We start from the raw sequence: 21,859 nt of genomic DNA, 5'->3' as shown, positions 1-21,859 counted from the left end.
TGTTGGGCTCTTAATTTTTGACACATAATATGACTAGGAGGCAGTCTGAATTTAATCAAGGGTATGTGGTACCAGCTGGTTATTTATGATCTCATGAATTGGATCAGGGAGTCATCAAACGACCCCCCAGGCCAAATCCAGCCTTGTGCTCAACTCGGGTACCCATGCCCATGGCGGCTTTCACGCCACAGTGGCAGAATTGAATAGTTACGGCAGAGGCCACATGGCTTGCAAAGCCAAAAATATTTACAATCTGGCCCTGTATGGTAAATTTTCCAATCCCTGAACCAAAAGATCTAAATGTTAGATCATGTTTAATTGGAGCTGAAAGGAATGACTGGTTAGAAGATAAATTTTCATTATTGGTCATTAAAGTCCTCAGTTTAACAAACTTTTGTCATAAACATACTGTTTTTCTAGTTTCACACTCTGAGATTAGAGCATTTCCATAGATGTAAATTACTACCATCATTCAGCTCAAATAGTCTCAAGTTCCATCTAACATGTAATTCTTAACCGTTTTTTTCTGTTCCCGTAACACTGAAAATATTAGTTCTTGGTAAGGTGTGTTCACTGTTCCCATTCAGCCTCGGGGGCTGCGCCTGCCCGAAGCCCGGCCAGCTCACTGCTCCTGGCAGAGCCCCTCCACCCGCCACCCGCTCCCATGGTTTCAGCTACTATGCAAGACTGAAGCGCCATCACTTCCCCCTCTGCCCCACCTCCCTCCTGATTTTGTGAGCCCCGACATCGCTGCCTGGCTTCTTCCAGGTATCCGCCCACCTGACCCTTCAGGGAGTCGGGCAGTCCGGACGCCACCGCGAGGGGACCCTGATGTAAACTGCGGGCCTTGGGGGACAGTGATGTGTCAGTTTGGGTTCACTGACCGTAACGACTGGGCCACTTGGGGATGGGGGGTGTTGCTAGTGGGGGACAATGCACATGATGGGGGCAGGGGGCACGTGGGAAATCCCTGTACCTTCTCAAATTTTCTGTGACCCTAAACCTGCTCTAAAAAATAAAGTCTATCAAAAAAAAAAAACCCAGGAGGAGGAAAGCACCCAGAGGGCAGTGCTCTGCTCAGTTTCTCCTGTTTCAAAAAAAGCCTGCCCAAAGGCCTCTAAGATCTCAGTCCTACACCTGAGCCATCATCAAGCCCTGTTCCTCCACTGACGTGTTTCCACCCCCAGTCCCTCCCCTCCCCTCCGCTTCAGGTTGAATACTGCTGTTCCACGTCCGCAGATCGCCAGCCTCCCAGATGCTGGTCGCCCAGGCGCCTGAAGCCTTGGCCAGCAGCTCCCCCACGCAAGCGAGAGGCTCTGCCTGCAGTGCACCCTGCCAGGCCCGCTCCTGGGAGGCCCCTGAACACCAGCTGCAACATCCACCGACCTCAGCCCCATCCGTGCAGCTGCTGGGCCCCAGAAACTTCACTGTGGTCTGAAAAGACCCTCTAGTCATCAGTCTCCGTTTGGGTGACCAACACCTATACAGAGCAGCTTTGCTCAATTTGCAACTCTAAGGCCAGCCCCAAGGCCCACCCAGGAGAGATCAGGGGTGTTCGTGTGAGCATTACTCTGAGACAAAGATGGTCCTGCCCACTGAGGCAGGGCTGCAGAAGGGCCCGTCTCTCCTCCACCACCCCGAGTATCTCGTTGGCAGCCAGACAGTTTCTCTTAGGCCTTTCTTACTACCTTCGTCCATGGAATGGCCTTCCTTGCAGAGCTCCTTCCTTAGGACCCAGCTCAAATGCCCTCTTTCTGATAAAGCCTTTCCGAATTGCAGGCAGCACGAAAGAACTGAAACCACCTTGGAGTTTCATAGATTTGTGGGAAAGTCTATCAGTTGGGCACCAATAGCTGTGGCCTTGCAGGACCCCAGCATTTGGGAAGCCCTGAAACCTGGCTCCTTGTTCTGTTCATTGCCTGATGACTTTGATTCAGCTGTGTGTGGGCTTGGCAGGCCCTTACTTAAGCAGCATAGCTGGTAAATCAGGCTCTGCCCCTCTTCCTAGCTGTGTCATCTGGCTAAACCAAAATCATGGGATTTTGAACGTCTGTGCTCATCTGAGAATCGTACATGATGCAGTTACAAGGATTCGAACCTTGTACCATGACCGCGAAGCACCTGGCTCTCACCCAGGTACGTATGTGTACCCACAAAGCACTCACACAGTTCTCCCCAGCCCGCTTCCAGGGGGCCTCAAGAGTCTCCACGCAATGAGCAGGTGTTTACTCTTTCACTGGGGCACCACCACATATGGTGTAAGTAAATATCTGTTCCTTGGTAAGTTTCCTTCTTAAGATGTAACTGAACTTTGAGGGTTGGGCCCATTGTATTCATTTAAGTAGCCCCAGGACCTAGTGCTTGACAAATGCATGATGAATGAATAATTTTTTTTAAAAAAGGGAATAAAAATATAAGGAGATAGAACTGTAATGAAAAGTAAAAACAAAAGTGCAGAAGAAAGTAAATAAAGGAGAACCACTTGCAGGGGTCCTCCAAAGCAGCGTAGGTATGCAGAAGGGGATTTAATGCTCTTAGAGAACAATGCTTTGTGAAATGCCAGAGCTCATGTCAGAGCTGAGCCTTAAGGAAGTTATTTCTCTGTGAAAAAAACAGCTTCTTTTAGTAATACTCTGCAAGTTGCTATGGCATCTTGGGCAATCACCCTGCTCCCAAAATGTAGTCCCTGCAGATTCGTGCAAGGTGGAGAATTCCCCAAGGGCCCAACTGTCTCTGAGACAATGATGTATAAACACCAGTCTAAGAAATTAGTACACTGAAATGCACAGAAACTATAATTGTTCTGGAGTGAATGGGTTAGAGCCATTTTATCTAATAAATGAACAAAAATCAACTTAGTTTCATTTGCATTCAAAAGGATGAGACATTATATAAACTACAGAATATGTAGGAGAAAGTTCAGAAATGGATTTGGATAGTTTTTTGGTATTCATGAAAAATATCATCAGAACTACAGAGAGAAAAACAGATTAAAACTGCCCTCCCACATAAAATACCAAGCAAGATTTTCAAGCAATTATTAAATTACTTCATTTGCTTGAGCAAAACATCAGCTTTCTTGGAAGTCAGGCCAGGCATTATGTAAGAGTTAGTCCTAACTCTGGTTTGTAATCAAAACAAGCAGATAATTAAAGTTACCCTTATTGAAAAAAAATTAGTACGGGAATTGTGTGAACAATTAATGGAGGAATGGCTTGCAGTAATGTGGCAGCACTGCTCAGTGTGATATAAACTAGCCAAATGAAAGTTTTTTGGGGCACAAAATTGATTTTTGCCAGGCATTAAATATCAGTGTGTTTAGTTCTGAAATACGTAAATGACCAAATGATCTACCACATTCTTTCACAGACAAGTAAAGCCCTGGCTGTCCCGTGGCTCTGTCCTCTCTCTTGGTCCCAGCTCAGGCACCCAGGCCCAGAACTGGCAGGTGTCTAGGGCCACAGGGACAGCGGAGGAGAGACCAAATGTTGCCCTCATCAGCAGGGATCCTGTGGTTTTGCAGAAGTACAGAGGGTTGAGGGACTGGTTCCCAGCCTGCCAGCTCTGGCCCATGGCAGGAGGGCGAGGGGTCCAAAGATGCATCTGGCACGGAGAGCCATCTGGTACTGCACAACCAGAGTGCCAAAAGGCAAATAAAGCCTGTAAACATTTTTAATACCATAAAGGGCACTCCTACTCAGACTACGAACAAGCCAAGGAGAGGAAGGCGCAATAAGAAGAATGGTTGCTCCCTTGCAAATGTCAAGAGTAAATGAATTTGTGGGAGACCCTAAGGAGTTCTGAGAAACCTTTGCTTCACAAGGTCAGTCTTCACCTTTACTGAACACACACTCCACTTACAGACCCACAGGGGCCTTGGTGCCGGAGGCCCACTGTCTGCAGTGCCTACCTGCTGGCGGCTGAGAACAAACCTTATGCCACAGCCCCATGAGTCAGTGATGACTCTCATTTTAAAACTGACTTGACTAGTATCTGCTCAAGCTCTAAAGAAACACCTGGTGTCAAAAGGAAACAAAGGCAGGCAGAAAAGTGTTCGTCATTTGCCACTTACTCAGCTGCGCCGTTAGGCTCTCCTGGATGCGGCCCACTTCCTGACAACCCACTGGGGCTGTGCTGGGGGGAGACCGAGTGCACTGCAGGGTTTGACCCCCAAGCTACAACCAATTTACTGACATTTAAAGAGCCGTGCTCACCCTGGGTTTCCCAGGGAAATAAATTCATCCAGTGGTGCTTCAGAACGCAGGGGCAAGCTCAGGTTCGTAGAAGTGGGCAGGAGCCAGCCTTCTCTAGGACACAGCAGCCCCTGGCCAGCAGCCCGGGCTGCGGCAGTACAGGGCGCTTTGCAAAAACCAGGAGGGCACAGCGTCCCGCTCAGGATGTAGGCTTCTTAGAGCAGACATGTGGAGTGATGGGGCAGGCCTTATTAAAAAGCCTGACAGTATTTCTGAGCATGGTTTTCAATTGCTAAATAAAGGCTTAGCAACAGCACCACGGATGAAATCACTCAGGAGACATTTTTAAAGAGAAGCAAAAGAAAACAGATTTGAGATGTGCCTACAGCAGGACAACTGTTGTGGATGAACTCATTCCAACTTGTTAGGAAGACAAAAATGAACCCTATTCAATTCACTGAGTCCCAAATCCTCATCTAGTGCCAAGTGTACTGCAGCTGATCAAGGCTCTGGGACTCAGGAAAACAATCCACGGGGATGTTGCCAATCCCAGAGTTAGTCACAGGCCCAGAGCACCTCATACCTGCTCCTCCTCCCAGCGGAGATTTAACTGGTCACATGACCTGACGGCATCCTTTCCCATGTCTGGGTCAGATGCTCACAGCTGAGAAGAGTTACAGAGGAGCAAAGAAGATGGGCAGGGCCCGGACTCAACCACTCTGTCCACAAAGGCACCTAGAGGCCAGTGGCTCCCAGTGGCTCTTTGCACTGAACTTGAGGGCTCAGTGCCAGTCCCAGAAGGGCTGATGCTTCTCAGTGACCTCTCCCAACTCCCTTCCTTTGTAGAGTCTTTCATTACAACAGCGGATCTCATGCATGTCTGGGCAACGTTAAGAAATCCTGATGCCAGGTCCCTGGTCCCAGAGATTGAGGCAGTCGAGAGTGTGGCCTGGACACCACGGTTTTTCAGAGCTCTGCAAATGATTCTAGCGCATGAATTAAGAATGGCTAAGAACCTGTTGCCACATCAGCTCCACTCTGGCTGCGGGGCCCCGATCCCACCTGCCCACAGGCTTGGTGCTGTCATCCCCAGGCCCGCAGCATCTGGGCACCCAGAGAGCCGTGGGAGGCTTCAAGAGTCACTCAAGACATTCTGCTGACTGGATGTGGAGAATGAGGGTGATGAGAAGGGAAATGATGTAGAGGGTTTCTAGCCAGCTGGATAAGGGACGGTGATGTCCCAACCAAGACAGGGAGTCCCGAACCATCAGGTGGAGAAGGAAGACAATTTATTTTTCCCAATGGGGTTGAGATTTCTGTGGGACTTCAGTGACATATGATTGCAGATCTGCTGACCTGAGGCTCTGGGCAATCAAAGTATGTCACTGACCTGGGAGCCACTAGGGCAGGAGAGGTCGCCAGAGTCGTGGACCTGGGTGACCTCACTGGGGACCAGGGTGCAGACGGGAAGGGAATGAGAAAGAGCCAGAAACAAACTGGGAAATGATGGCATTTAAGGGATGGTCAGAAGAGAACAATCCCATAAATAAGACTGAACAATCCTTCAGAGGACAGTGATGTCACGGAAGCTCCATGTCTCAGTTTGCATTGTGTCCTCAGGGCCCAGCACAGAGTGAGCATCAAGGAAAACGGGCAGACTCAGTGAGTCCCTGAGGATGCAGGGTGGGAGTGGCAGGGAACTCTAAAGCCACAGAGCACTAATGCCAACGTTTCAATTTGGTGGTGAAGAGGCCCCTGGGCCTTCTGGTGAGTGAGTGCAATTTCACAAGGGAAAGCTGACGGAAGGGAGAAGCCGCCTGCGTCACCGGTGACAGTCCCAGCGGCCCCCAGGCACCCCCTGTGCACACGCATGTATGTGCACAGATACACTGTGTGGCACGAGTCAGCCAAGCAGCTCTGGCATGTCCTTGTTTTCTATTAAACCTGTATCATGTTACGGTATTTTTAAGTTTACTTACATCTGTGCTCCACCAATTCAGTAACTGCCACACACAAAAATAAAGCAGAAGATATGGCGCTAAGACAAGGAGTCTTCAGAGTGGAGTGCAGAGTTCTCAGGGCTGCATCAGGCGTGGGACAGCACAAAGGCAATGTAAAGATTTGGAAGCCAAGGACACGGAAAGCAAAAATCAGGCCTGGTGGTTCCAGTGGCGCAGCGCCCGACCGCGCACAGACGCAGGGAGCCTGCCTGCCACCAGGGGGCGCCGTCACGTGCACGCCGCACCCGGGCTCTGCTCCCTCCTCCCTGGCCTCCTAACACAGACAGGGCCTCTGAACCACACGGCTTTACCTGAGGAGGAGGAGCCTGTCCTTTTCGGATGGATGGTCATCCAACCACTGGGAGAAGCGTGCGTGGGACCATTCTGCCCTCTGCAGGGTTAAAACACAATTAGAGAAGACAGTGTGTACATGTTCTTCAGGAAACGGCAGCAAGCACTGTTCAAAAGGTACTCTGGGGTTCCCAAGATGAAATGACTCTGCACACCTGCCTGGTGGAAGGTGGCACAGCCCTTGTGCACCTTCCTGACTCCAAGGAGCCTTTAGATTTGTCAAATGAAGGCTAACACAAGGGAACAGAGCCTCCATCAAAAAAAAGCTTATGGGTATAAATTGCTTGTGTCATTATTATTTAAAGGACTAATTCTGGATTCATCAGGTAATGTCTACAATGCTGAGAAGGAAGCGGAATTTCCCTTCCTTAATCGTTTGCTGCCAAGATAGAAACCCAAGACTAAACAAGGCAGAAGAGGCCCGAAAGCCGGTCAGTGCTGGTCACAGACCGGGAGCTTCTGGCTTCCTTTATTACCTGAAAGGGGGATTTCAGCTCAGCAGGTGCTCTGGTGAACAGAAACTGAATAACCAGGCTGAACGGAATCACGTCTCCCAGGGCGGGGCTGCTGGCCACGTGTTCGTTTGTCTGGAAGAGCAGAGGTCTGAAAGAAGCGGCAGCGGTCACTTCACGCTGTTCACTGCGGACGGAGATGACCTGGGCGGGGAACTGTCACAGCAATACCAGCACAAAGTACCAGCACAGTAGTGTAACAGCCTAACAGCGAAGACAAGGAACAGCATCCTTCCTAGACCAGCTATTAACCACTTCTTGACTCCCCACGCAGCCGGAGACACACACATGCAAATCCATACCCTCTGGCAGGCTCACGTGAGCTTCAGCTCCTTCCTTGACCCCCACTTCTTGGCCTATGGGTATGACGATACTTCAAGATAACTTGTATCAAATAACACTATCCTGTAATTGATTTTCTTTATTACTGTGGGGCCATTTCAGTTCACTTTTGTTGCCGATCACCAGAAATTCGTAAGGCTCCCAACCAGGCACTCCGTGGCAGTGTGACGAAGGTCTCCCCACGGCCACACTGAGAAGGTGGTCCACTTGCTTTATAAACTTTTAAGACCCAGATCCCATCACAGTGCTGCACATTGTGGACATTCAGGCAAGGACTCAAGCACCCACCCTTGGCATGAGCATACTGCTGAGGGGAGTTTGGTTTTGTCTGGAGGCCTGAGTCCTCCTGTGTGTGGTGACACGTCTCCATCCGGTGGAGGCTCCCCGTTCTGACACCAGCAGCGAGAGCACCGCACAGAGGACCCACCATGAGTCAGGCACGGTTTTAGCAGCTTTACATATGTGACTCCTTTACTCCTCAACCCTGGGAGGGAGGTACTGTTACATCCCCATTTTACAGATCAAGTACAAGCTAGGAAAGGACAGAGTAACGATTCGAACCCAGGCAGCCTGGCTTTTAATTTTGCCATGTAGCCTCTTTTAGGATATCGACTATAGCAAGTACTCCTCCTGTTTTTAGAACAGATAAGACTTATTCTCAGTGAGAAACAAAGACCCCTGAAAAAAGTACAACTTCAAACTGTCAACAACAACTACAGAAAAATGTATCTGAGGAAATTAATGTTTCCAAGACCTCATTTGAAGGCCATGCAATTACCATCTCTCTAGGCCCCTCAAGTCTTTGAGTCCAAGTGGACCCCCATCAGCTACATATGTGAACTATATTGTCATAATCTCTCGGCATTATTTTCACCAGGCATGACCTTAAGTTCCTGCAGGGCGATGAGTGGTGTCATAGAAGCCTCTGGAAGCTGGCTGTACATTGGCATTGGCATGAGGCTGTGCCCCAGCTCCACTGCCCATAGACTGGAGGCCTCTTCTCCCAGCAGGGGAAGCTGAATCCCTGGCTGCTGTGTGGTGGCATTGCCAGACAGCTCCCTGGAACTCCCAGTCTGGCCTGTGGCCATACAGTTTGCTTCTTGCACCATCCATAAGGCTGCTTCCATTTGAGCTGTGATGGGACCCAGCAGTGGAGAGGGGCCCCTCCACCGTGTCACTGGCTCATGCTACAGGCCCAGCACGTCCTCACTTCTCTCTGGGCCGTTCCTGGTCTTGGGAGGCCTTCCCCTTCCCAGTCGAGCCCACTCCACCTGTGCCACGTGGTGTGGTCGGATTCATCCTGAACACACATAGTTCATGACATGAGGGGCTCTGGGGGGCCAGCCTTTTGGTCTTCGACTTATTGGAGAGCAGCCGTATACAACCCTTTCTGCCCCTCCTGCAGAAGATGGTCAAGAACTGTGGTGCCCATCACTTCCAAGGCTCCCCATGTGAAGTCCCACGTAAGAGTGCTTTAGAATTAAGTACAGTTGACCCTTGGACAACACAGGTTTGAACTGTGTGGGTCCACTTATCAGTAGACTTTTTGCAATAAATGTTACCAGAAAATTTGGGGGAGATATCGAAAAAATTAAGAAAAAAGTATGTCATGAGTGCATAAAATTTATGTAGATACTAGTCTATTTTACCATTTCCTAACATAAAACCGACAGTAGGCTATAAGCAGTTCCGTTTTTGAAGAGGCGGTAGCTATATGTGGATTTGCAGCTGTAGAGCGGATATGGTGGGGGGCCTGCACCCCTAACTCCTGTGCTGCCCCACAGTCAGCCATACTAAGAACTACTGAAGAGCTTTCTCTCTAATTTATTTCCTTCCTACTGAAAATGAGAATTACATAGTTGATCGGTTTTTCTTTTATCTTTGGCTTGAGGAAGTTTAAAGTCAAATTTGAAACTTATCTGTAGCAATTAAATTCATTTTATGGTTTGAACATTTGTGTTTTCCTTTGTGTTTCCTCAGTATGCTCTTGATGCAAATTGAAAATGATGCAAGGGCAGAAAGGGAAGGTGGCTGGGAAGGAGACGGGAGTCGGGGAGAGTGGGCCGGTCTGCCACGTGCCCTGCCCAGCAGCCGGACATGTAGCAAGGCTACGGAGATGCCTGCATAAGCCAGGCCTGCTCCAAACCAGCTCATTTTAAAATGGGATCTTTCAGTCAGTCTCCTGTCCCTTTGGAGCTCTGAGTCACAGCAGTTATTTTTCTGCCAAGACCAAATCTTCCACTCCAGCCACTAACAGGGCGGCCAAGAGAGCAAGGAGGGCGAAGCTGGCTTTGATTCTGTGTCATGCCCCACTGATGTGATTACCTGCAGACATCAAAGGCAGACATTTCTGGTGCTTGTTTTAAGAGTCTAAAGGAACACAGCAAGAGAACCTCCTTTCTCCCTGATTCCATATGGAAATCTGAAATACTGGCAAGTTAAAGAAATAAATCCCCATTTGAGGTGATATGAGGAACAAAAGGAAGTTGATGAAGGTGTCATGAAACCTAGAACTCCTAATGCCACAGCATCATCCTTGGAGAAAAACACTCTGAACAGAGCAGCACTTTGCAAGGCTAAGCTTTACAGCCAGCAGATAGGCCTAATCAAATACGAGGTCCCAAGAGAGAAAGCTGAACTTAGCTGTATTTCTAGCTGGGGATCCCCGCACTGAGTGACGCACAGGTGCACGGCTGTCAGCCTGCTGTGGGGGCCAATGGCCAAGTGAAGGAAGACGAAGTCCTGCTGCCCCGGTGCCCGCACCCATGTCACCTGCCACCACCCCACCCCAAACCTCCCTTAGGTGATGGGCCAGCATGAGAGGTAAGAGGGTATGGGAAGGAAATCCGGCTGCCCCTCACAGGACAAAAAGGGCCTTCTGAGACAAGGGGAGAGATGGCCGGGGGCCTGCAGGAGGAGGGCCAGCAGGGAGGGAGATTCTGTTCGAGGGCCTGAATGTTAGGGCAGGAAGGGCCTATGTGGATCTCGGGAAAACGAAGCAGGAGGCTGATGGCTGGGGTTGAGCAGAGCCTCAAAGAAGTGAGAGGCTCCCACGTGCCTTCCTTAAGAGTCTAGATGGTCCATCCCAGCAGACCAAGTCAGAAAGGAGGCAGGGGTCAGGCAGACATTCTCTAGGAATGGAAGGTGCATCTGGAAGCTTGTGCACAGCAGAATTCTGAGATGGGGCTTTTCATAGTAGGAGGCTGCTGCCCAGGTGAGGTGCTTAGATCTCTCTAAAATTTCCTCACATTTTCCTGGATGATTCATAGAGGCATTCAAACGCTGCTCTAGAACCGATCAGAGTGAAAACAAATGGGAACTTCTAGAATATGAGGGAGGGTTGAGAGGCTGCAAGCCCACGCTTTGGGATTGCACAGCCCTGTGTCTGCAGGGCACACATGGTAAATGACGCCTCTCAGCACCCACGGCTGCCATGGGGACCATGTCTGACTGGCAAGTGTCGCTGCGAGGGTAAAATGGGAAAGTAGCAGTGAAACACTTGGCTTGGGTTGAGCACACAACGAATAGCCCCATATGCTGCTAGGTAATGGTCAGTGATGGTTGCTAGGAGAAAGACTCTTAAGCTGACTGGCCAGCCCGTCCTCCGTGTTTCCTGGGAGCAACCAGCACCACCACGCTCTCGGCAAACACAACGGAACAAGCCTGAGAGATGGCTGCCTTCGGGCTACAGTGCTGAAACCCGAAACGGCAGGGGGTGAGAATACAGAAACCTTGGGGGAAATAGTTCTTCAGGCCTGAGATTCACAAGTGAGAAGAAAAGACAACATCTTTGGGGGTCCTAGTTCTTAAAGTGCTGAAAAGGGAAACTGCAGAGATGGCTGCCTTTCAGGTCTCCAAACTCGCAGGCAGGCAGGGCTGGAATTCAAGCAGCAGATGATCAGCAATACTGAGGACATGGAAAACCCGCACCATGGTTAAAAAGAGTTGACATGAACACTACACTCGAGTCATGGGGGGTTTCCTTCTCCTAACAGATCCACCGTAACAGCCCATGACCTGACAGCTTTCAATGCTTTTTCATTAAACCTAAGAAGCTTCCAGCAGAGCAGGCTGCAGACCTAATTCAGGGACAAAGCTGTCTGCTCCAGAGCTAAGGTGCTGGGGCCTGCCTGAAGGCAGGGTCTATGTCCCTGAGCTAGTGAAAGGCATGCAGTCCCTTCTCTGTCTGTTGCCTTACAAAGATCTGCATTGAGAATGTCAGGGGTCAGAGTTCTCAGGCCTTTGTCAGGTGGAGTGAAGGTGACGGCCCTTACGAACACTCAGGGGACATGCCATGCTGCAGCAGGAGGGACAAGGACGGGGCCTCGCAGCTCTGACCCATGTGTCTTGTGCAGAAACACATATCAGCCAGGGACAAATCTCTAATGTCAGCCACTGTCCGAGGCAGCATTCTGTCTTAGGTAAGAAACCATTTGTGCTGCCTGAGAAACTCTAATGTAGACAGTAAAATGTAAATGTATGCAAGCAGCTTGCCATCTTAATTCACCAGTCCACTACTATTACTGTCAAGAAGAAAGGGTCCTGCGGCAGATGGCTGAGTTGGTGGGGGGGAGGGAGAGCCTGCTTAAGGTCCTTGTGTCTGTGGGTCAGGGGAGAGGTTTCAGGGGGCTGTGGGGGTTGTGAGGGGGCTGCTGCACCTGGGGTCTGGACTGCAGGTTCTCTGGCTGGCAGTGTCCCTCTCTACTGTGAAGGGGCCCTAGACTGGGCCTGCTGCCCTCCTGCAGCCACTGCCTCTACTTCAGCCGGAGGAAAAACCCACTAGGTTTCAGTTGGTTGAATGCCCCCACCCCTTACTGCATAATGTTTTAGTATCTCTTGTATTATTTTTTAGCTCCTTTGTTATTTTTAAATGGGAAAAACACCACAAGAGGTATTTAAAAGTATATTTACCCCACAAAAATACATAGAAATATTAGAGAATACTACAAAAAACTATATGCTTACAAGCTGGAAAACCTAGAAGAAATGGACAACTTCCTAGAAAAATACAACCTTCCAAGACTGACCAAGGAAGAAACAGAAAATCTAAACAGACCAATTACCAGCAAAGAAATTGAAGCAGTAATCAAAAAACTACCTAAGAACAAAACTCCCAGACCAGATGGATTCACCGCAGTTTTATCAGACATACAGAGAAGACATAATACCCATTCTCCTTAAAGTTTTCCAACAAATAGAAGAAGAGGGAATACTTCCGGACTCATCCTATGAAGCCAGCATCACCCTAATACCAAAACAAGGCAAAGACCCCACCAAAAAAGAAAATTACAGACCAATATCCCTGATGAACATAGATGAAAAATACTCAACAAAATACTAGCAAACCGAGTTCAAAAGTACATCAAGAGGATCATACACCATGATCAAGTGGGATTCATCTCAGGGATGCAAGGATGGTACAACATTTGAAAATCCATCAACATCATCCACCACATCAATAAAAAGAAGGACAAAAATCACATGATCATCTCCATAGACACTGAATAAGCATTTGACAAAATTCAACATCCATTCATGATAAAAACTCTCAGCAAAATGGGTATAGAGGGCAAGTACCTCAACATAATAAAGGCCATATATGAAAAACCCACAGCCAACATCATACTGAACAGTGAGAAGCTGAAAGCATTTCATCTAAGATTGGGAAAAAGACAGGGATGCCCACTCTCCCCACTGTTATTCACCATAGTACTGAAGGTCCTAGCCACGGCAATTAGACAAAACAAAGAAATACAAAGAATCCAGATTGGTAAAGAAGAAGTCAAACCATCACTATTTGCAGATGACATGATATTGTACATAAAAAACCCTAAAGACTCCACCCCAAAACTACTAGAACTGATATCGGAATACAACAAAGTTGCAGGATACAAAATTAATACACAGAAATCTGAGGCTTTCCTATACACCAACAATGAACTAACAGAAAGAGAAACCAGGAAAACAATTCCATTCACAATTGCATAAAAAAAAAAAGTACCTAGGAATAAACCTAACCAAGGAAATGAAAGACCTATACCCCAAAAACTACAAGACATTCTTAAGAGAAATTAAAAAGGATACTAACAAATGGAAACTCATCCCATGCTCTTGGCTAGGAAGAATTAATATTGTCAAAATGGCCATCCTGCCCAAAGCAATATACAGATTTAATGCAATCCCTATCAAACTACCAACAGCATTCTTCAACGAACTGGAACAAACAGTTCAAAAATTCATATGGAACCACCAAAGACCCTGAATAGCCAAAGCAATCCTGAGAAGGAAGAATAAAGTGGGAGGGATCTCGCTCCCCAACTTCAAGCTCTACTACAAAGCCATAGTAATCAGGACAATTTGGAACTGGCACAAGAACAGAGTCACAAACCAGTGGAACAGAACAGAGTCTCCAGACAAGAACCCAAACATATATGGTCAATTAATATTTGATAAAGGAGCCATGGACATACAATGGGGAAATGACAGCCTCTTCAACAGCTGGTGTTGGCAAAACTGGACAGCTACATGCAAGAGAATGAAACTGGATCATCATCTAACCCCATACACAAAAGTAAATTCGAAATGGATCAAAGACCTGAATGTAAGCCATGAAACCATTAAACTCTTAGAAAAAAACACAGGCAAAAATCTCTTGGACATAAACATGAGCGACTTCTTCATGAACATATCTCCCTGGGCAAGGGAAACAAAAGCAAAAATGAACAAGTGGGACTACATAAAGCTGAAAAGCTTCTGTACAGCAAAGGACACCATCAATAGAACAAAAAGGTACCCTACAGTATGAGAGAATATATTCATAAATGACAGATCCGATAAAGGATTGACATCCAAAATATATAAAGAGCTCACACACCTCAACAAACAAAAAGCAAATAATCCAATTAAAAAATGGGCAGAGGAGCTGAACAGACAGTTCTCTAAAGAAGAAATCAAGATGGCCAACAGACACATGAAAAGATGCTCCACATTGCTAGCCATCAGAGAAATGCAAATTAAAACTGCAATGAGATATCACCTCACACCAGTAAGGATCACCATCATCCAAAAGACAGACAACAACAAATGTTGGCGAGGCTGTGGAGAAAGGGGAACCCTCCTACACTGCTGGTGGGAATGTAAATTAGTTCAACCATTGTGGAAAGCAGTATGGAGGTTCCTCAAAAAGCTCAAAATATGAATACCATTTGACCCAGGAATTCCACTTCCAGGAATTTACCCTAAGAATGCAGCAGCCCAGTTTGAAAAAGACAGATGCACCCCTATGTTTATCGCAGCACTATTTACAATAGCCAAGAAATGGAAGCAACCTAAGTGTCCATCAGTAGATGAATGGATGAAGAAGAAGTGGTACATATACACAATGGAATATTATTCAGCCGTAAGAAGAAAACAAATCCTACCATTTGCAACAACATGGATGGAGCTAGAGGTTATGCTCAGTGAAATAAACCAGGCAGAGAAAGACAAGTACCAAATGATTTCACTCATCTGTGGAGTATAAGAACAAAGGAAAAACTGAAGGAACAAAACAGCAGCAGAATCACAGAACCCAATAATGGACTAACAGTTACGAAAGGGAAAGGGACTGGGGAGGATGGGTGGGAAGGGAGGGACAAGGGGGGCGGGGGAAGAAAGGGGGCCTTATGATTAGCATGTATAATGTGGGGGGAAGCATGGGGGGCTGTGCTACACAGAGGAGACAAGTAGTGATTTTACAGCATCTTACTACACTGATGGACAGTGACTAATGGCATATGTGGGGGGGACTTGGTGAAGGGGGGAGTCTAGTAAACATAATATTCCTCATGTAACTGTAGATTAATGATACCAAAAAAAAAGTATGACTTTTCTAGTTGCAAATATAAAACAACCAAGGCAGAAAATTTGAAAAAATAAAAACCTCTAAAGGAAATGTCACTAATAACAACCCCACTACCTAAAAATAACATTTGATATTTATCCTTCTTAGGCTTTTCCCTCCATTTACACATATACTATTAGAGGGGATATATCATATATACCCTTGGTATCCTGTTTCTCATTTGCTGATGCTTTAGTATGTTTACATTATTTGGTATTAACTAACAACATACATTGTTAATGGTATGTAGATTCGGTCCTCTGAATGTGACCCATTTGATTTACCCATCTCCTACTGACTGCTGCTGAGCTGGTTCTAGTGTGATTCAGAACCTCTGGGGAGGAGACCCATGAACAAGAGCCAAGGTGGGTCAAGTACATGGCCACTGGGTGATGCCTCCTCCCTGTTACAGTCCACAGCACAGGCAAGATTAACAAGAGGGGGCCTTTGCATTGCAACTGCCCAGGGCTAATTTGGAGAAGCGACAGATCTCTAATAAATTTTTGCATGTAGGCAAACAGAGGACCTAGAATTGAATTGCTGGAATAAAGATTATTCTTTACTGATTTATCCTTTCCAGGAAGGGATTCTGTAGAGCCCTCTAAACAGGTAGGCTTCCCTAAGTCACTTCTCTTCACATGAAAACCGTGGAGAAGATGGCAGGGCTGAGCACCCTCCCAACAACATTTATAGGCAGAGGTAGTAGCATGTACTGACATTTCTCTGCTCAAAAGATGGGACCTAAAACATTCTTTGCAGACTAAGGCTCGATTTGAACGCAGTTTCATTTTATTTCCTGGTCCAGTTAATCCCCAAATCTTAACCAAATGATTTTTCCAAGTCCTATCAAACAAATGAGAAAGTGCTAGAATCAATACAGTAGATGTCTACTGACTCAATAAGCCAAAGAAAAAACTGAAGGAATATATGATATATATAAATCTGTTACAACTTTTCACTGAATTCAAGTTACAGAGAGGACTCCGTAAGGCAAAATGCAATATTCTTATCATATATGTGCTGAGGCCTCAGAAACTAAGGAATCATCTGCAAGAGGAAGTTCCAGAATCCCAGGAGAAAAGGGGATAAATCTTAATGGATGCAGAAAGGAACCAACTGCCCATTACTAGGGCAGCTAAAGTTCAAAAGTTAACTTGTGAGGAAGGTGAGAAACTGCTGGATGCAAACTATTAGTGGGTTTGCATCCACTAGGCCAAGTGAGTGGTTTAAAATAATCAAACAAAAAATAAATGTCAGAGAACATCACATGAAGTAAGTAAGAGTGACTGGTTACTGTTCCATGACACACAAGCGGGCACGCATGGCTTTGAGTGTGTTTGCACACAAGTGTATGCTAGATTGTAATATAAAATATCTCTTACTGTGTGAGTCATGGTTAAAAGTCTGAAGCCCATCTAGACTGACCACTGCTGCATGAGAGAAGGTAAATATAAAAAAATGGCATTTTTTCGTAGTACATCAATCATTTGTTACTCCATAAATTGGTACTAGAAGGTATCGCCACTCAAAGTTCTCCTTTAGATTCTTTTCCTCGTGCGAGAATTGAGAGGGTCAACAGAAAATTCCTATCTTAAATTACTTAAAACAGAATAGGGCTTACGTGAAACCCTCTAGACTTGTATCTCCACACTGTGACACAACTTTAAAAGCACTTGGGATAAAGGCCATCCTGCTCAGTGAACAGCAAACCAAGCACTATTTTAATATATATGCAGCAATAAACCATTAAATGGGAGACAGGACTATCAAAAATAATAGCCTAATTTTAATATAGCACATCCCAAACCACAGCTTTTCCCATGCTTTTTCCAGTAACTAGTTGGTGAGCATCCTCCAGTATGCTGATTCTGTTGTTCAGGGCTGCATTTTCCATCCAGTGAGGACTATTGCAGTACCATCTTACTCTTTGTGAGTGACTTTACTGGATCCTAATTGAGGTAATAGGCTGGTAGACCAGTAACCTCAGACCCTCTTATCTTTCAACTTGTTCATGTTTGGTAGTGCCAAACCCTAAGGCTTCAACAAACTATTTACATACTTTTAAAAGGTTTGAGTTGATCCAAAGAAGGTATTGGAAAACATTTGTGATCCCACTTTCTTTTTGAAACCTGACTCTGTACACATGGGCATTTGAGAAAATAATACAGGCTCTTGTGTTAATATTAGGAAAAAAAATCTCTGCCAATTACAAATAAACAAGGTAAAGCCCAGGGTCCCCCTTTCAATCAATAACCTTGGATTTTTAACTTTCAAGTGACATTATACCTGAATTTTCTACTACCAAAAGCTTAGATGACAGAGAGCTAAGTGATCAGTTAAAGAATCAATAAAAGACTATTATTCTAGTCTCTACTACTGAGTCAGTTTATAGAAAGCTGCATACTTGGACTCCTTACATTATCTTTATAAAGAAACACTCAAGGACCATTATGTTCTTGGACATTATGGATAGTTTATATCAAGGCTTCCCATCTTGTAGGCTGTGGTCACAAAATGGTTGTAAGTATTATGTTGATCTCATCAACCCTCAGCATTGGTCATCTTTTTGAATGTATACATTTCAATGTGTACCATGATGTGAAAAAGTGTGGGATGTTCTCTGACTTACTGAATAAACAGACATACCAACATCTTATCTTCTAAATCTGCTATTGAAGACACTAGTTATTAAACTATGTGCCTTAAAATCTGAGTTGGTAAAAGGCCTAAGCATTCAGCACTGAAAAGGATTTTCTGTTAAACTGGTATATTCTTAGATCATGAGGTCAAATTGGTTAATGTTTTTCTTTTCAAACTGGTTTGTAGGAAGCTCAATCCTAAATTTTATACTCAACTGCATTAGCCATCTTTAGTCTAAATTATTTAACATTTATAGTCATCCCCTACATTTCAGTTCTTTTAATACTATATTCAAAAGTTTTGTTATAAAGTGGGTACAGACGGAACATGCCTCAACATAATAAGGGCCATATATGACAAACCCACAGCTAACGTCACACTCAGTGGAGAAAAGCTGAAAGCTTTTCCTGTAAGATCAGCAACAAGACAAGGTTGCCCACTCTCAACACAGTACTTGTGGTCCTAGCCAATCAGACAGGAAAAACTAAATAAAAAAAGCATCTGAACTGGTGTAAGGAAGAAGTAAAACTGTCACTTGTCAGTATTTGCAGATCACATGATATTATATGTAGAAAACCCTAAAGACACCACCAAAATCTTTTAGAACTAATAAATGGATTCAGTAAAGCTGTAGGATACAAAATCAATATACAGAAATTTGTTGCAGAGCTAACAACTAACCGGCAGAAAGAGAACTCAAGAAAACAGTTCCATTTACAATTGCATCAAAAAGAATAAAATACCTAGGAGTAAAACTTAACCAAGAAGGAGAGGACATGTACTCTGAAAACTCTAAGACACTGATGAGAAAAACTGAAGAAGACAAATAAATAGAAAGCTATCCCATGCTAGTGGATATGAACAATTAACATTGTCAAAATGGCCATCCTGCCCACAACAATTTATAGATTTAATACAATCGCCATGAAAATACCAACAGCATTTTACAATGACAAGAGCAAAAAATTTATACAGAACCACAAAAGACCCCAAATAGCCAAAGCAGTCTTGGCAGAGAAGAACAAAGCCTGAGGTAACACACTCCCTGATTCAAGCTGTACTATAAAGCTACAGTGAATAAAACAGTATGGTACTGCCATAAGAACAGACACATACATCAATGGAACAGATCAGAGAGCCTAGAAATAAATCCATGCATATATGGTCAATTAATATATAACAAAGGGCCCATGAATATACAATGGGAAAAAGACAGTGTCTATAATAAGTGGTGTTGAGAAAACTGGACAACTAGCTGCATGCAAGAGAATGAAACTGGATCACTGTCTAACACCATACAGAAAAGTAAACTAAATGGATTAAAAATCTAAATATAAGACATGAAACCATAAAACTCTTAGAATAAAACATAGGAAGGATCTCTTGAATATCAGCACGAATTTTTGTTTTTAGGATAAGTCTCCCTAGGGGAAGGGAAACAAAAGCAAAAATAAACAAGTGGGACTACATCAAATTAAAAAGCTTCTGTATAGCAAAGGAAAACCAGCAACAAAACCAAAAGGCAACTTACTGTATGGGAAAATTTATTTACAAATGATATATCCGATAAGGGGCTAATATCTAAAATATATGAGGAACTCATATGCCTCAGCACCGAAAGAACAAATAACCCAATTTAAAAATGGACAGAGGACCTGAATAAACATTTTTCCAAAAAAGACATATAGATAGCCAATAAACACATTAAAAAAAATGCTCCACATCACTGATAATCAGGGAAATGCAAGCCAAAACCACAATGAGGTATCACCTCACAACAGTCAGAGTGGCCACTATCTAAAAGACAAGAAATGAGAAGCATTGGAGAGGATGTGGAGAAAAGAGAACCGTCCTACACTGTTGGTGGAAATGTAAATTGGTTCAGCCACTGTGGAAAGCAGTACGGAGGTTCCTCAAAAACTAAAGAGAAATACCATTCCACTTCTGAGAATTTACGTGATGGAAAAAAAAATCACTGATTGAGAAAGATACACGGCACCCCTATATTTATTGCTGTATTATTTACAATAGCCAAGATATGGAAGCAACCAAAGTGTTCATCAATAGATGAAGGGATAAAGATGTGGAGCATATATACAATGAAATATTATTTAGCCATAAAAAGAAAGAAACCTTGCCTTGCAACAATATGAATAGACCTAGAGGGTATTATGGTAAGTAAAACAAACCAGGCAGAGAAAGACAAATACCTATGGCTCCACTTACATGTGGAATATAAAAAACAAAATGAACAAAGAAAACAAACAGAATCAGAGATACTGAGAAGAGGCTGGTGGTTATCATGGGGGAGGAGTTGGGGTGGGTGGGTGAAATAGATGAAGGGGATAAAGGGGCACAAAATTTCAGTCATAATAGAAATTAGTCATGGGGATGAAAGTACAGCCATAGGGAATATAGTCAGTAATTCTGTAACATCTTTCTGTTGACAGATAGCAACCACACTAACTGGAGTGAGCACTTAATTATGTAGATAACTGTCAAATCACTATGTTGTATACTTGAAACCAATGTTATATTGTATATCAAGTACACTCCAATTACAAAAAATCAAAAGCAGCAATATATTTTAAAAAGATAATATATCATGACCAGTGGCCAGAAATATAAGATTGGCTTAATATTCAAAATAACATCAATACATACGTCCAGACTCATCAAGATGGTATACAGTAAATGTGTGTACTTTTTATTAAAAAAGTAGTTTTGTTATAGAACATAACCCTATTTTTGTTATGACAATTTTAGGAGTAGATTGGACTGAAAATGACAAATGAACAAATGAAAACTTCAGAAAAAGATGTCTGTACAATTATGAACTGCCTGGCATTATTACTCAATATATTTTTTTGGTAAGAAAAGAGATTAAAAAGTAAATTCCCTCTAAAGGAGCAGAAAATTTACCAGCTGAGTCTTGTGAATTGTAACTCATAAAATATATAACACATACATACACACATACTCTTAATAGTCACTGCACATAATTTTATATGGGTTTCTAGTTTGAGTAATAACCATATGAAATTGCCATTACTGTAGATCACAAAATGGTTGAATATTGGCAATTTCATGCAGTTCAAAGTGAACAGAAGGATTTATCTGCTAAAAGGATATGATGTTTAACAGCAATAATAGAAGTATTCCTTACCTGAATGATCTCAGCATTCGATAGGACTTTCCTAAATCAGACACTCTTCTGCAGAATGGACCCACTGCCAACTCCATCTGAAATGTTAAAAGAGACTCCATAACTTTTTATGTCAGAATCCTAAGGTGAACTGGGAACACACCTGGCTCACAGAAAGTTGTAGCTTTCAGTACACTTAATTTTATCTGGACTGTGAGACAAGTTTTGAAGTCAATTACATTTATTAACAGGGAAGAACTTAGATACATTTGCATTTATTTACTGAAGGGGCATGAGACAATTCCTTCAAGAAAACAGAAAGGCACTTTTTTTTATGTAAGAGGAGGAATTTTAGATTTTTTTTCTCCACTGAAAAATCAGAAAATGGAAGCTTTTCAAGACTGAGTGTACACTTTAAGCAGGCATCACAAGCCTTTTTACATTAAATATAAATGATTACAGTTTTTTCCAGGTTCATCAGGTGATTAATGACACTGACTTTGGAGGCAGCATATCTGTGTCAGAAAACCAAAGATACAGTGACTCGCTGGGCCAGGCTCCTTCCAGGTCAGATGGAGATGACAACACCTACTTCACAGAGTTATGCAAATAAAATAGATAATTCCACAAAGCACTATGTGCATGGCATATAGTAAGTGCTTGTTAAATGTTAATTATTTACAGTACTGATGTATTTTAAAATATCTTCCCCTTTAAATTAGTAGTAGATCAATCTGCTTCCTGACTCAAGAATTTAGCAACTATTGGTTTAACTTCTTTTCAGTTTCCTCTTT

General features: G+C 44.2%; 1 protein-coding gene across 1 annotated transcript in view; it reads right to left on the bottom strand.

Annotated features, from left to right (window-relative positions):
• COG5 (component of oligomeric golgi complex 5) overlaps positions 1-21,859 on the bottom strand; it is a 397,019-nt gene that overhangs the window by 1,275 nt on the left and 373,885 nt on the right. Inside the window, exons 19-21 of the mRNA XM_036918977.2 lie at positions 21,087-21,163; positions 7,021-7,147; positions 6,505-6,584 (exon numbers count right to left, since the gene is read on the bottom strand). Coding sequence (XP_036774872.2) covers positions 6,505-6,584; positions 7,021-7,147; positions 21,087-21,163 — 284 coding nt within the window. The remainder of the gene's footprint in view (positions 1-6,504; positions 6,585-7,020; positions 7,148-21,086; positions 21,164-21,859) is intronic.

The sequence above is a fragment of the Manis pentadactyla genome, chromosome 7, assembly GCF_030020395.1.
Source record: "Manis pentadactyla isolate mManPen7 chromosome 7, mManPen7.hap1, whole genome shotgun sequence".
NCBI lineage: Eukaryota > Metazoa > Chordata > Mammalia > Pholidota > Manidae > Manis > Manis pentadactyla.
This window is presented reverse-complemented; position numbering and strand designations above follow the sequence as displayed.